The following is a 16,143-nucleotide window of genomic DNA, read 5'->3' as shown; positions in this document are numbered from 1 at the left end:
ACAGCACAATGATCAGTTCCATTTGCAACCTTTCAGCAAATGGTGCAATCTAGACCCAGACCTCATTCAGACCTGGGACTGGCCAACAACCACATCCAACAAGCAAAAGTCTAAGCAACTTTAAGTTCTTGTCGCTATGTCTGAAAACAATGCCATTCCTGCTGATTGGAGAACGTGGTTTTACTGGATCATAAAAGTTATTTTCTTCCTTTTTCTTTACAGTTCTAAATACAGTGGATTCCGGTTAATTGGGCTATTGCTTAATCGGGGCAGTAGCATTCTAGACTATAAAACCATGAGACATATGATCAAATTTAGGCCATTGGCCCAACAATTCAGCTCTGCCATTCAATCATGCCTGATTTATTTTCCTCTTTCAACCTCATCCTCCTGCGTTCTCCTTGTAACCTTTGACACTGACTAATCAGGAACCTATCAACCTTCACTTTAAATGTACCCAATTACTTGACTGCCACAGCCAACTGTGGCAACAAATTCTGCAGACTCACCAGCCCTGGGTACAGAAATTCCTCCTCATCTCTGTTCTAAAAGGACACCCTTGTATTCTGAGACTGTGTGCGCCCCGAGTCCAAGACTCCCTCACTATGAGAAACATCCTCTCCACACCCAGTCTAGGCCTTTCAATGTCTGACAGATTTCAATGAGATCACCCCTTAAACTGAGTACAGGCCCAGAGCCATCAAATGCTCCTCATACATTAACCCGTTAATTCCTGGGACTATTTTCATAAACCATCTCCAATGCCAGCATAACTTTTCTTCGATTTGGGTCCCAAAACTGCTCACAATACTCCAGATGTGGTCTGACCAGTGCCTTATAAAGCCTCAGGATTACATCCTTGCTTTCACATTCTAGTCCTCTCAAAATAATTTTTTAAATTATTTATTTATTGGGATACAGTGCGGAATAGGTCCTTCTGGCCCTTAGCACCTAGCAACCCCCAATTTAATCCTAGGAATTAACCCCCGATTTAATAACAGGAAACGTTATCATGACGAATTAGCCTAACAAACAGTACATCTTTGGACTGTGGGAGGAAACTGGATCACCCAGGGGAAACCCACGTGGTCATGGAGAGAACACACAAGGCAGCGGCAGGAAATGAACCCAGGTCACTGGTACTGTAAAGCGTTGTGCTAACCACTATGTTACCTTGCCATAAACAAGAGAAAGTCTACAGATGCTAGGAATCAAAGTAATACACACAAAATGCTGGGGGAGCTCAGCAGGCCTGGCAGCATCTATGGAAAAGAGTAAACAAGTCAACATTTCAGCCTGAGACCCTTCTTCAGGACTGCTGAGTTCCTCCAGCATTTTGTGTGTCACCCACTAATACTGCATTTGCCTTTCCTACTCGCCCTTCAGGGAAAGTCATTGTTTGAGCATTCTAAAATGAGTTCCAACACATCGCACTAGCAGGCAAACTTACCAAGTTCTTTGAGACAGGAAAGGCATACAGGGTAAGATTCTCAAAGATCTCCAGTTTGGCATGTTCTTCCTGCTTGTAAGCAAACCGTAGGTTTCTCATATCCTGTTGAAAAAGTTGGGCAACACCATGTCTGAACACTTCCAGAAATAATGAAAAACACAGGACATTTGGAGAATTTAAATCCATGTAATTAAATAAATGTTGACCTTGCTTTAAAAAAACATATCTGGATGGAAGGGAGGAAAGAAGCTTGTTTTGCTGTTGTTGTTTTGTTGCTTGTTGTGTTCTATGTTGTTCTGCCCAGCATTATGGGCATGTTACGTTGGCATCAGAATGGTGGTGACACTTACTCCACCTGTGGCACACCTTCTGTTGTGTTGGTTGTTATCACAATGAACCCACTTCACTGAATGTTTCAATGTACACGTAACAAATAAACTTGAATCTTAAAAATACCAGACTGTTAGAGCACAGAAAGTACAGAACAGCGACAGCCCTCCAGCCCACGATGTTGTGTCAAACTAATTTAAATAGAAATTGAATGCTGAACGAAACTAATCCCTTCTGCCTCCATATCCCACCATTTAACAGCCTCTAAAACACAACTACCGTATTTGTCTCCACTACCACCCCAGGCAGTGTGCTCCAGATACCTACCACTCTCGAGTATGTGTTACAACGTACATGATACACATGATAAATAAATTTCAATCTGGATCTGAAACTGTCTGTGTACAAAAACATACCCCACACATTGCCTTTGAAGTTACCCATTCTCCCCTTAAATTTATGCCCTGCTATGTTAGCCATTTCACCCAGAGAGAAAGGTACCGCCTGTCTTCTCCACTCCTTGCCTCTCAAAATCTATCGGACCTTCACTCGGCCTTCGCCGCTCCAGAGAAAACAACCTAAATTTATCCAACCTCTCCTTTACTGTAAAACTAACCTGGCTCACAGCTGCCATTCAGAGAAGAAAACCTGCCTTCAGTACCTGATGCGGCCTACACATGGTCAACCTGAAATTACCTCTGCAATTCAGGGGCATTTGGGGTGGGCGATAAATCAAAGTCAAAGTAAATTTATTATCGAAGTATGTACAGTGGCATGCAAAAGTTTGGGCACCCCGATCAAAATTTTTGTTACTGTGAATAGTTAAGTGAGTAGAAGATGAACTGATCTCCAAAAGTCATAAAGTTAAAGATGAAACATTCTTTTCAACATTTCAAGCAAGATTAGTGTATTATTTTTGTTTTGTACAATTTTAGAGTGGAAAAAAAGAAAGGAGCACCATGCAAAAGTTTGGGCACCCCAAGAGATTTGAGCTCTCAGATAACTTTTACCAAGGTCTCAGACCTTAATTAGCTTGTTAGGGCTATGGCTTGTTCACAGTCATTGTTAGGAAAGGCCAGGTGTTGCAAATTTCAAAGCTTTATAAATACCCTGACTCCTCAAACTTTGTCCCAACAATCAGCAGCCATGGGCTCCTCTATGCAGCTGTATAGCACTCTGAAAATTAAAATAAATGATGCCCACAAAGCAGGAGAAGGCTATAAGAAGATAGTGAAGCGTTTTCAGGTAGCCATTTCCTCAGTTTGTAATGTAATTAAGAAATGGCAGTTAACAGGAACGGTGGAGGTCAAGCTGAGGTCTGGAAGACCAAGAAAACTTTCCAAGAGAACTGCTCGTAGGATTGCTAGAAAGGCAAATCAAATCCCACCCACCCACCCCTCACCTTTGACTGCAAAAGATCTTCAGGAAGATTTAGCAGACTCTGGAGTGGTGGTGCACTGTTCTACCCTGCAGCGACACCCGCACAAATATGACCTTCATGGAAGAGTCATCAGAAGAAAACCTTTCCTGCGGCCTCACCACAAAATTCAGCGTCAGATGTTTGCAAAGGAATATCTAAACAAGCCTGATGCATTTTGGAAACAAGTCCTGTGGACTGATGAAGTTAAAATAGAACTTTTTGGCCCAGTGAGCAAAGGTATGTTTGGCCAAAAAAGGGTGCAGAATTTCATGAAAAGAACATCTCTCCAACTGTTAAGCACGGGGGTGGATCGATCATGCTTTGGGCTTGTGTTGCAGCCAGTGGCATGGGGAACATTTCACTGGTAGAGGGGAGAATGAATTCAATTAAATACCAGCAAATTCTGGAAGCAAACATCACACCGTTTGTAAAAAAGCTGAAGATGAAAAGAGGATGGCTCTACAACAGGATAATGATCCTAAACACACCTCAAAATCCCCAATGGACTACCTCAAGAGGCGCAAGCTGAAGGTTTTGCCATGGCCCTTACAGTCCCCCGACCTAAACATCATCAAGAATCTGTGGATAGATGTCAAAAGAGCAGTGTATGCAAGACGGCCCAAGAATCTCACAGAACTAGAAGCCTTTTGCAAGGAAGAATGGGTGAAAATCCCCCAAACAAGAATTGAAAGACTCTTAGCTGGCTACAGAAAGCGTTTACAAGCTGTGATACTTGCCAAAGGGGGTGCTACTAAATACTGACCATGCAGGGTGCCCAAACTTTTGCTTCAGGCCCTTTTCATTTTCTGTTATTTTTGAAACTGTAAAAGATGGAAATAAAGAAGTCATCTTGCTTAAAATATTAAAGAAATGTGTCATCTTTAACTTCATGCCTTTTGGAAATCAGTTCATCTTTTACTCGCTTAGCTATTCACAGTAACAGGAATTTTGACCGGGGTGCCCAAACTTTTGCATGCCACTGTATATGTCACCATATGCTACCTCGAGATTCAATTTCATGCAGACCTTTTCATGAAACTAAAGACGTGCAATAGAATTTATTTTTAAAAAACTTATACATAGACAAAGACTGACCATGAACCAATGTGCAAAAGACAAATTCCCAGCTCCTGCTCAGGAAGTTCTGTATTCTACAACCGTCAGGCTGCTGAACCAGCATAGACAACTTCACTCACCACAACACCAAACTGATCACTGAACACCACCTATAGACTGAGTTTCAAAGATTCCACAATTCATGTTCTCAGAATTTATTTATTTATTTGTTTGTTTGTTTTTGCAGTCTGTCTTCTCTTGCACATTTGTTGCTTGTCAGTTTTTATGTGTAGTTTTTTATTGATTCTACTGTATTTCTTTGTTCTACTGTGAAGGCCCACAAGAAAATGAATCTCAAGGTAGTATATGATGGCATATACATACGTTGACAATTGTGCGATAAACAGCTGGCTAAAAATAGAGATCATGAATTGTTGAGTCTTTGAAAGTGCGTCCATAGATTGTGGAATCAGTTCAGTGTTGAGGTGAGTGAAGTTATCCATGCTGTTTCAGGAGCCTGAAGGTTGTAGGGGAATAACTCTTCCTGAATAGATGCTGCAATTGCATTTCACATTCTGCAACGAATATATAAAGACCAGCTATGCCAGGGAATGCTAAAGTACACCAGCTCTGGACTGTAAGGTGGCGCAGCCTAGCAGAGACTCGGCTACCCTCCCAACCTCAGTCTGTGAGTGTGGAGTTTGCATGCTCGCCTTGTGACCATGCAGGTTCCCACTGGGGCTCTGCTTTCCTCCCACATCCCAAAAAATATTGGTAGAAGTTGATGGAGAGATGATGGGGAGAATAGGCTAAAGTAAGATTAGTGTAAACTAGATGATGATGGTCAGCTCGGATTTGGTGGGCTGAAGGGCTGAGGTCCAGGACCTTCACTAACTCTATAGATCAGTTGGAGCAAAATAAAATACAAACTGCTATACATGTTAAGTGCACCAGCAAATTAAAATGTGCCTTCGACATTACTGCAAAGTACAGAGGAAGGCAGCAACTCAGAGGGTCACTTCATATTCTGGAAGGGGTCGACAGAAAGGTACAAACATAGACTCCACTCACAATACTACTCCCTAACCTGCACACTCTGGCAGGACTTGCTGATTTTGAACCGTGACACAAAGTTTGGACATTTTACCTTACACACAATCTCCAGGCCGCAGGAACTTGCACCGTGACCTTGAACACCAGCAATTTTTTCAACACGGCTCACAACCCCAAGTGGAACATCAAGTGTGAAAGGGGGATCCTGGAATAGAATCCGAATCAGTTCTATTATTACTGACCTATGTCGTGAAATTTGTTTTGCAGCAGCAGCACGGTACAATACGTAAAATTTACTATAAAGTGTAACACATAAAAATCTATAAATTACAATATAAATATGTATATAGTTAACTAAGTATTGCAAAAAGTGCGCAAAAATATAGTGAGGTAGTATTCGTGGTCCATTCAGAAATCTGATGGTGGAGGGGAAGAAGCTGTTCCTGTAATGTTGAGTGAGTGTCTTCAGGTTCCTGTACCACCTCCCTGATGGTAGCAATGAGAAAAGAGGGCATGTCCTGGGTGGTGGGTGTCTTTCATGTTGGATGCCACCTTCTATCATTAAGATTAATGACGGAAGATGGATTAATGATGGTAGATTAATTAACCATAGTAAATTGCCCTAGTGTGCAGGAGAGTCGTAGAATATGGGAGGAGTGAATTAGAAAGAGGGAATCTTTTGAAGATGTCTTCGATGATTGCAAAGTTGTAAATGAGGATATTGTTTTTTTTATTAAGCCAACCCGCAAATCATAGAAACACACAGCTCAGAATTTTATTTATTTTAAATATAGCAATGACATCCACCTTGACTTCTGGCTAGATAATTAATAATTACAAGAACTAATGGCCTTGATTTTAAGAGTCCATTGAAATCCATGGACTCAGCACGAGACCTGTTGAACTTACACGCTCCACGCTTTTGAAGTACAGTTTGTAGTCAGTCAAAGTAAGTGTCCCACTGATGGCTCCAATAAAAGGGCAAATGTATGTGACGTCTTTGGCTATGGAGAAAACACACAAATTTCAAAACTCTATTTGTCTACCTTATTTCACCAGTTTGCATACCCAGCAATAAAATACCTCAACCCCTCATTGAGCACTTTCACTCCATCCACCACAAAAGGCAGGATCTCCTGGCGGCCACTCATTTCAATTCAACTTCCCATTCCCACTGGAATGCCTGTGGTATGCCTGTGGAATGCCACAGGTATGCCTGTGTCCACGGCCTCCTCTACTGCCACAGTCAGACCAAACTCGGGTTCAAGGGGCAGCGTCTCATATTCCATCTGGGTAGCGTCCAACCTGACGACATGAAAATTGATTTCTCCAACTTCCACTGTCCCTCCTTCTGTCTTTTTCCATTCCTCCATACCCTCTCACCCCTTCTCTTCTCCACCTGCCCATCACCTCCCTGGTCCCCCTCCCTCCTTCCCTTTCTCCAATGATTCACTCTGCTCTCCTATCAGATTTCTTCTTCTTCAGCCCCTCACCTTTCCACCTCCCAACTTCTTACTTCACCTCCCCACACAGCGTGGTCTTCCCCATCACCTGCCAGCTTGTCGTCCTTCCCCCTCGCCCCATCTTCTTATTCTGGCTTCTGCCCCCTTCTTTTCCAGTCCTGATGAAGGGCCCCAGCGTGAAACATTGACTGTTTGTTCCCCTCATAGAGGCAGGTGGGTGGCTTGCAGAGTTCCTGCAGCATTCTGTGTGTTGATCTACAGAATCCACAGGTTTGACATCTGCTCTGTCACAGTTTATGTTTATAACTTGCTCATTAAATCACAGATGAGAGGACATAAGGAACTGAGAAGAGACGGGGCAGCGCTGTGGTACAGCAGAGAGCACCGCAACCCCACAACTCCAGAGACCCAGTTTCAATCCCGACCTCCAGATCTCTACCTTCTCCCCCTGCCCATAAGCATCTTCCCTTAATGCTCACATTTCCAAAGATGGGCCGGCTTTATTAGCTGGTCATTCACTGAAATTTGCCCGGATCATTGCAGGTTGTCGACTTGCTGTGAAAGTGGGGATGACGGGTTACAGGAAGGGGAAACTAGTGGGAAAACGTGATTGCTCTGTGACCCACCATAGTCTTGAGGAGTCCTTCTATGCCACGATGAAATATGGAAAGGATTTTGCAGGGAAAAGAGTACAATCACATATTAAAGAAAACAAGTTTGCACGAGGATTTGAAGATGGGGAAAGTGGAGGCAAAGATCAGAGGAAGGCTGGATTCACCCTGGTAGAACAGCCTCCTCTCCATGGACCTCGTCCACACTCCTCAATCCCTCGGTAAAACAGCTAGTATAATCAAAGACCCCAAGCACCCTGGACCTTCTCTCTTTGTCCCTCCCATCAGAGAGTAGATATAAGAAGCCTGAGAACACCCACCTCTGCTCAATACAGGTTGTCTATCCCACTGCTATAAGACTATTGAACTGTTTCCTGATACAATAAAATGGACTCTTCACCTCATAATCTACCTCATTATGACCTTGTCTGGCAGCACTGCACTTCCTCTGTAACTGCTACACTCTATTATGCATTCAGTTATTGTTTTGCCTGCAATGGTTTAGCACAGGCTAGATAGGCCAAAGGGCCTGTTTCTGTGCTGTACTTTCTATGGCTCCATTGTAATGAAATTATCTGTATAAGTGGCATGCAACACAGTGTTTTTCCTCATACCTGAGACAATAAAAAAGTCAATTTACATCAGAAAACAGTAAATGTGTAAAAATCTGTGGAAGGGAAGAAGGGAAGTCAGGAATCACTCAATAACAGGAGATTCTGCACATGCTAGAATTCTACAGCAACACACACAAAATGCTGGAGGAACTTTCCACAGGGGCACAATTGAGAGCAACCTGACTGGCTGCATCACTGCCTGGTATGGGAACCGTACTTCCCTTGATCGCAGAACTCTGCAGAGAGTGGTGCAGACAGCCCAGCGCATCTGCAGATATGAACTTCCCACTATTCAGAACATTTACAAAGACGGGTGTGTGAAAAGGGCCCAAAGGATCATTGAGGACCCAAGTCACCCCAACCACAAACTGTTCCAGCTGCTACCATCCGGGAAACAGTACCACAGCATAAAAGCCAGGACCAACAGGCTCCAGGACAGCTTCTTCCACCAGGCCATCAGACCGATTAACTCATGCTGACACACCTGTATTTCTATGTTATAAGGACTATCCTGTTATACCAACTATTTATTATAAATTACTATAACTTGCACGTTGCACATTTAGACGGAGACGTTACGTAAAATTTTTACTCCTCATGTATATGAAGGACGTAAGTCATAAAGTCAATTCAATTCAACTCAGCAGGTCAGGCAGCATTTATGGCAAGAAATAAACATTTGGTGTTTCAGGCTGAGTCCCAATGAAGGGTCTTGCCCTAAAGCATTGACTCTTTATTCGTCTTCATATATGCTGCCTGACCTGCTGTGTTCCTCCAGTACTTTGTGTGTGATCATTTAATGCCCAGACCAATTTGAAAATATTACAGCTGTGCTTCGTACCAAAGGAAGAAACAAAGAGGAGGCTATTCAGCTCCTCAATCCTGATCTCCAATTAAATTCCATCTCTGATCTTTACAGTTATGTCCCTTTTATTCCAACTTTTTTAACATCATGAGCAGAAAACGGGACCAAACACATGGAGAAATAGGAAAGTGGGGTTGTCAGTGCAGGGAAGAGTGGGTCTTCATTCTTGATAAGAGCAGCAAAGCTGTAATGCTGAGGCTTTATAAGACATTGGACAGACCACACTTGGGATATTGAAAGTGCCCATAGTCTAAGAAAGGATATGCTAGCACCAGAGAGGGTTCAGAGAAAGTTCACAAGAATGATTCTGGGAATGAAAGAGTTGACATATGAAGAGTGTCTGATAGCTCTGGGCCTGTACTCGCTGAAGTTTAGAAGAATGGGGGGGTGGGGGGGGGAGGATCTCATTGAAACCTATCAAATATTGAAACGTCTAAATAAAGTGGAATTGGAGATGAAGTTTCCTATAGTGCGGGCGTCTAGGACCAGAGGGCACAGCCTCAGAATAGAAAGGTGTCCCTTTAGAACAAAGATAAGGAAAATTTCTTTAGCAAGAGGGTGGTGAATCTGTGGAATTCATTGCCATAGATGGCTGTGGAGGCCAAGTAATTGGGTATATTTAAAACAGAGGATGATAGGTTCTTGATTTGTAAGGGTGTCAAAGGTTACGGGTAAAGGCTGGAGAATGGGGTTGAGAGGGATAATAAATCAGCCATGATGGAATGGGAGAGCAGACTGAATGGGCTGAATGGCCTAATTTGCTCCTATGTTTTATGGTCTCATAATACATGAATAACACCCCATAATACAACATCAATGAAAAAATCGTTTCCATACCACAGTGCTGTAATAAACTAGAAGATGGCATTTTCTAATATACACATTATATATACATGGGGCCCTTTACAAACCAAGAAAGATGCAGGAGTATTCTAAAGTGGGCTCTCAGTGGCACTATTTTGTTTTAAATTGGTAGTACTGTACATGGTATGTTAAAGCTTTCAGAATCAACGGTGATTATTTTCATAAAGTTTTATTAAAATTGAAGCAAAATGTGATAAAAGAGTGCAACACTTACCAATTGCTTTGATAGCTTCTCCTGGAAAGAGTGGTGCCTCCTCCATCTGAGCCAACTTATTTCCATCCCTTAGGACCTGACGATCAATCAAACCCAGTTAAAGGCATGGCCCACCCATTTTCTTCACCTTGCCCATCTATCCTCTGAAGCCTCCTTCTCTCCTAATATCCTAACTCCACTGTATGACCTGGGTCTCCAAGCAAAGAAACCTTGCCACCTGAATCAGTGTGGGTAACTTCACTGAGCTCAACACCAAACTGACTGCACAACCTATGGACTCACTTTCAAACTCTACAATTCATATTCTCAGTATCATTCATGTATAGTTTACTTTATTTGCATAATGTGTCTCCTTTTACAAATTGTTTGTTAGCCTTTGTTTGTGTGTAGTTTTTCATAGATTTTGTTTATAGTTTTGTGTTATCCCAGCAGAGAGCCCAGTCCACCACAGGCAAACTCTCCCCACCACTGAGCATATCTACAAGGAAGCAGCATCCGTCATCAATAACCCTCATCATTCAGACCATGTTCTCCTCTCACTGCTGCCATTGGGAAGAAGGTACAGGAGCCTAACTCCCCACATCACCAAGTTCCGTAACAGTTATTACCCCTCAACCATCAAGCTCCTGAACGAGTGAAGATAACTCGCTCACTTCAACTCTCAACTGATTCCACAACTATCAACTCACTTTCAAGAACTCTACAACTCATGTTCTCAGTATTATTTCTTTACTCACTTATTTATTATTATCTGTCTTTATTTGCATTCACACAGTTTGTCTTCTTTTGCATATTGGTTGTTTGCCAGTCTTTGTGTGTATCTTTTCATTGATTCTATTGTATTTCTTTGTTTTACTGTGAATGCCTGCAAGGAAATTAATCTCAGGGTCGAATATGGTGACATACACATACTGTGAAAATAAATTTACTTTGAACCTTGAATTCTCTACTAACAACAGCAATGACATTTCACAAGTTCTTAAGTTGCACTGAGTCCTCATTTTTGAGGCCAAGGTGTTAACTGGAGCTGCCAAGGATGGAAACACCTCCTTTGGAGGTTGGTTCCCCTCCAATTCACACACCATCCCGATCCAGAACTATTCTCCATCTCTTCATGGGTCTAAACTCTGGAATTCCCTCCCCAGTAGCAATATGAGAGCTGCCTGCACCAGAAGGCCTGCAGTGGTTCAAGAAGGTTAAACATGTCTCTAGAACAATAAACGCCAGGTTTCCCTGTGATGCCACCATCCCAGAAAAGTAATTAATATTAAAATAAGGGGGCTCTCATTGAAACCTATTGAAAGGGTTACTGAATGAGAAGCTTTCATGACCCTGGGCCTGTACTCGCAAAAATTTAGAAGGATGGGGAGGAGGGAGGGCTGAAACTCATTGAAATCTATTGAATGTCGAAAGGCCTGGACAGAGTGGATGTGGAGAGGGTGTTTCTTATGGTGAGGGGGTCTAGGATAAGAGGGCACAGCCTCAGAATAGAAGGATGTCCTTTTAACAGAGATGAGGAGGAACTGCTTTAGGCAGAGGGTGGTGAATCTGTGGAATTCATCGCCACAGACAGCTGTGAAGGCCAAGTCATCAGGGATATTTAAAGCAGAGGATAGCAGGTTCTTGATTGGTCAGGACATCAAAGTTCTACAAGGAGAGAGCAGGCGAATCCGGTGAAGAGGGATAATAAACCTGCCATGATGAAATGGCAGAGCAGACTTGATGGGTTGAATGGCCTAATTCTGCTCCTATGTCCTGTGGTCTAAGTGCATTACAAAATAATTAAGTTGAAACAAGCAACTTGTAAGAGGCTACAAAAAACTAAAATCTGCACTCTCATTGCCTTGAAAAACTAAAAATCTGTACAGTCATTGCCCTGGTCAGGACATTTTCTTGGCTTCATCTTAAGCCCATCACAAAGAAGTTTCTGAACAAGAAGAGTTAACTTTGACTTATTAGAAGATCATTTATCTGTGGCAGTTTTAATGCATAGATCTTTCACTCTGACAGTCCATTCACAGAATATAGTAACATTTCTGCCAATTAACCTCACTGTACTGATGATGAAGGACTGTAAAGTGTTCTGTGGATAAGGTACTGAATACTAAAACAATGTGAGTTTACATTTTGCCTGCAGTCATTTATCACGACTGGATTAACGTTAAACATGCTCTTTCTTGCATGCCGTGAATACAGGCGGACAGAACCCATGGAACTAGCCTCTTCAACTGTGCAAAACCCCCCAACAATCGAACTGCTCCACTGGATCAAACCAGTGAGTCACCTGAACCATTCTGTATTTGCATTCTGTTTCACAAACACACATATAACATAATGCAGTGATAGAAGGCACTGCGTGGTTAATAACATGTCAGTGACACTGTGGAATGCAGCTAGTCTGAACACCAACAGAGCTGAAGGGGAGCTGCTTTGCAAAGGGTACCATCTCAGAATAGGACACAGACTTGGATACATTTTTCTCACGTTAAAGCAGAGCATGATTTTTTTTTTAAATTTTGTAACTATCGATCCAAAGGTCCTACAGTGCACTCCAGTGCGCTGAATGCCAATGAGATGATCTGGGCTGTTTTTGGTTTCAGATTAGCAGATCCCACAGGAAGCAGAAAGGAGAACGAAGCATGCAATGCAAACCTGTTATTTTGACACAGCAGTTTGCTTCCATAGCCTTTTTATTTGGCATTTTGGAAAAAAAAACATTTGACCAACATGCAACTCATTCCTTAGTAAGTGCCGGGTAACTGAAGACTGAAATCTCAGCTACCGATCCGATGGGGGGAAAAGAATATCGCACGTTCCAAATAAATAGAATTATCACTTGCCAAGGGGAGTACACTCGGGTCAGGGTCAGAATGACAGGACCCACTGCGTCCATCCTGAATCTCCTGTACATCAGGGTCAGCAGTAGAGGGAACAGAGGGTGGGTGGGACGGAGAGAGGGATGGGGGGGGAAGGAGAAGGGGTTGGGGTGGGGGGGGGGAACCATGCACAATGTGAGAGACAATGTATGTTGCACTTTATCCCCATGCAGAACTACACCAGAGGGAGGAGCAAGCTCGCGACGCCTGGTCTGAACGCAGAAATTGCTATTTTAGCAATACATTTCAATTTAAAACAATAAAAATGTACACCTTCTATCCAGAATCAGAAGAAAAAAGGCATTAGGAAATGGCAGAAACTGCACTGAATGGGTATCCTGTGTTTCAATATGAAGATATTTCCTTCGTGATAACTATTCATTTCAATCATCAGACTCCTTAACCAGCCAGGATAATTTCACTCACCTCAACTCTGAAGATTCCACAACCTACGACTCACTTTCAAAGGATTCTATTTATTTGCTTATTTTTGTTATTTGCAGTTTGTCTGTCTTTTGATGTGTAGTTTTTAATTGACTCTATTGTTCTACAGTAAATGCCTGTAAGAAAATGAATCTCAAGGTAGTAATGCATATGGTGACATACATGTACAAGGATTGATTGATAAGTTCGTGGCCTACAGTAGAAGGAGTCAATTTTAGAAACCTAGCACATTTATTTTTCAACATAGTCCCCACCTACATGTACACACTTAGTCTAGCGGTCGTGGAGTATACGGATCTCTTCTTTGTAGAAGTGGTCCACAAGGTGCAAGTAATGACAGCGTCTTGGACCTCCAGGTAGACAACAGCAGGGGTGATTGATAAGTTGGTGGCCTAAGGTAGAAGGAGGTGAGTTATACAGCTCTCGTTACATGCACATGCAGTTCAACTCTTTGAGTGAAAATGAAGTTTGAAGTTAATAACTCAACTCCTTCTACCTTAGGCCACCAACTTATCAATCACGCCTGCTGAGGACCACTACTGGTCTACAAAGAAAGGATCCGTATGCTCCATGACCGCTGGACTAAGTGTTTAAATGTAGGAAAAATAAATGTGCTATGTTTTCTAAAGTTGACGCCGTCTACCATAGGCCATGAACTTATCAATCACCCCTCGTACCTTGATAATAAACTTACTTCGAACTTTGAACTGTGACTGACTTCAAATGTGAAGGGTTTGCTTTGGTTGGGATGCACTTTGATGTCTTCTGACAGGAGCATGAAAAGGAATAGAGCTACAAAAGCATTGGATTCAGGGTGGCATACGTCTGTGTACTGTGCTGGGTCTTGCTCAGATTCCAATACTGCCTCAAAGTTTCAGACCTGCCCTGCTGCTTGACCCTTCACCATGTACAGTCTGAGCGGGACTACAGCTTCAAAGGTTCCCGGCCGTGGGCTTCGCTACGGGCCAGCTCAAAAACACGTAGCGTGACTCCAGATTCCAAGGCTTGCTGACCCCTTGGAGAATGCAGACAAAACATCCACTTCATGCAAGATACAATGCTTGGCTCAGAAATCTCACAGGATCAGCCTGGGGTGAGACGTCTCTCAATCTGTGACTGTCATCCCAAAGAGTACGTTACTGAGGGGAGGAAGAAGTACAAGGTGGTAGGTGAAACCAGGAAGGGGGAGGAGTGAAGTAAAGAGCTGAGGAAGGGGCTGGAGAAGGGGGAATCTGATAGGAGAGGACAGAAGGCCATGGAAGAAAGAGAAGGGGGAGGATCATCAGAGGGAGGTGGTGGGCAGGAATGGAGGTAAAGGGAGAGGGTGACATGAGAATGGCGAATGGCAAAAGAGGGGGTCAATTACCCAAGTTCGAGAAATTAATGCTCATTCCATCAGGTTGGAGGCTACCCATACAGAATACAAGGTGTTGCTCCTCCAACCTGAGTGTGGCCTCATCACAGCAGTATAGGTCTTGGACTGGGATTGGGAAGTGGAATTAAAATGGGTGGCCACCAGGAGATCCCGTTTCCTCTGGCAGAGCAGTCTCCCAATCTACGTTGGGTCTCACTGATATACAGGAGGCCACATTGGGGGCACCGGACACAGTTCATGACCCCAACAGACTCGCAGATGAAGTGTTGCCTCACCTGGAAAGACCGTTTGGGGCCCTGAATGGTAGTGAGGGAGGAGGTGTAGGGGCAGGTGTGGCACTTGTTTTGCTTGCAAGAATAAGTACCAGGAGGGAGGTTAGTGGGGAGGGACGAATGGACAAGGGAGGCGCACAGGGAGCGATCCCTGCGGAAAGTAGCAAGTGGGGAGAGGGAAAGATGTGCTTGGCAATGGGATCCTGTTGGAGATGGTGGAGCTTACGGAGAATTATGTGCTGGACACGGAGGCTGGTGGAACAGTAGGCAATGACAAGAGAAACCCTACCCCTGGTGGGGGGGCAGGTGGATGGGGTGAGGACAGATGTGCGTGAAATGGAAGAGATGTGGGTAAAGGCAGCCTTGATGGTGGAGAAATGAAGAAGAAGGATATTTCATCAGTTCTGGAATGAAAAGCCTCATCCTGAGAGCAGATGTAGTGGAGACGGAGGAATTGAGAGAAGGGGACTGACAGGGTGGGAAGAGTTGCACTCCAGGTAGCTGTGAGAATCAGTGGGTTTATAAGAGATATCGGTAGATAATATGTTTCTAGAGTTTCAATGGTGCTCATGAACTAATTGGCACCCACAAAAAAATTGACTGCTTCCCAGAGCATAATACAAGGCAGCATCATTTTCAGGTGACTGGCACAAGTATAGAGGGAATGCCCGAGGCAGGAATTTTACACAGTGGGTGGTGGTAGAGGCAGATACATTAGGGACATTTAATAAACTTAGATAGGCAAATGGATGATAGAAAAATGGAGGGATATGTAGGAGGGCATGGTTAGATTGACCTTAGAGTGGGCTAAAACATTCTAGGCCAAAGGCTCTACTGCACTATAATGTTCTATGTTAAAATAGATGGAACACTGCTCCAGAATTATCAACTGTACTAACAGTCTGGCCAGCAATGAGGCAATGGGCTGAATGGACTCTCCTGAGTCACAAATTTGCTATAAGAAGATGGTTGGGAATCCTTAACTATTTTATCTATTTGCTGCTTACCAAAACAAAAATAATTTCCTATGGGGATAATTCTTTACTACATAGCAGACCAACCAAGCGACTAGCTTAGCGATCGTAAAGCCTGTGTGAGTGACCCTGAGACACAGTTTAAATCTCTGCAAGACAGATAGGGAATCTAAACCCGACTGATTAGATATACACAGTGGCCACTTTATTAGGTACCTTCTGCTCCTTAAGCCCAACCACTTCAGAGTTGTTCTGCTACACC

At 43.3% G+C, this 16,143-nt stretch overlaps 2 protein-coding genes across 7 annotated transcripts in view; one reads left to right on the top strand and one right to left on the bottom strand.

Annotated features, from left to right (window-relative positions):
• The window catches only part of LOC140204351 (CD99 antigen-like protein 2), a 269,749-nt gene extending 257,565 nt beyond the window's left edge, over nt 1-12,184 (top strand). The window contains exon 12 of the mRNA XM_072271013.1: nt 12,137-12,184. Coding sequence (XP_072127114.1) covers nt 12,137-12,159 — 23 coding nt within the window. The 3' untranslated portion in view covers nt 12,160-12,184. The remainder of the gene's footprint in view (nt 1-12,136) is intronic.
• mtmr1b (myotubularin related protein 1b) overlaps nt 1-16,143 on the bottom strand; it is a 66,921-nt gene that overhangs the window by 36,956 nt on the left and 13,822 nt on the right. For 3 of the 6 annotated variants that reach the window (XM_072271004.1, XM_072271009.1, XM_072271005.1), the window contains 5 exons: nt 12,781-12,843; nt 9,941-10,016; nt 6,219-6,313; nt 5,404-5,514; nt 1,451-1,552 (listed from right to left, as the gene is read on the bottom strand). In XM_072271004.1, coding sequence (XP_072127105.1) covers nt 1,451-1,552; nt 5,404-5,514; nt 6,219-6,313; nt 9,941-10,016; nt 12,781-12,843 — 447 coding nt within the window. The remainder of the gene's footprint in view (nt 1-1,450; nt 1,553-5,403; nt 5,515-6,218; nt 6,314-9,940; nt 10,017-12,780; nt 12,844-16,143) is intronic. The other 3 variants (XM_072271007.1, XM_072271008.1, XM_072271010.1) reach the window with 1 other exon arrangement.

The sequence above is a fragment of the Mobula birostris genome, chromosome 10 (genome assembly GCF_030028105.1).
Source record: "Mobula birostris isolate sMobBir1 chromosome 10, sMobBir1.hap1, whole genome shotgun sequence".
Classification (NCBI taxonomy): domain Eukaryota; kingdom Metazoa; phylum Chordata; class Chondrichthyes; order Myliobatiformes; family Myliobatidae; genus Mobula; species Mobula birostris.
This window is presented reverse-complemented; position numbering and strand designations above follow the sequence as displayed.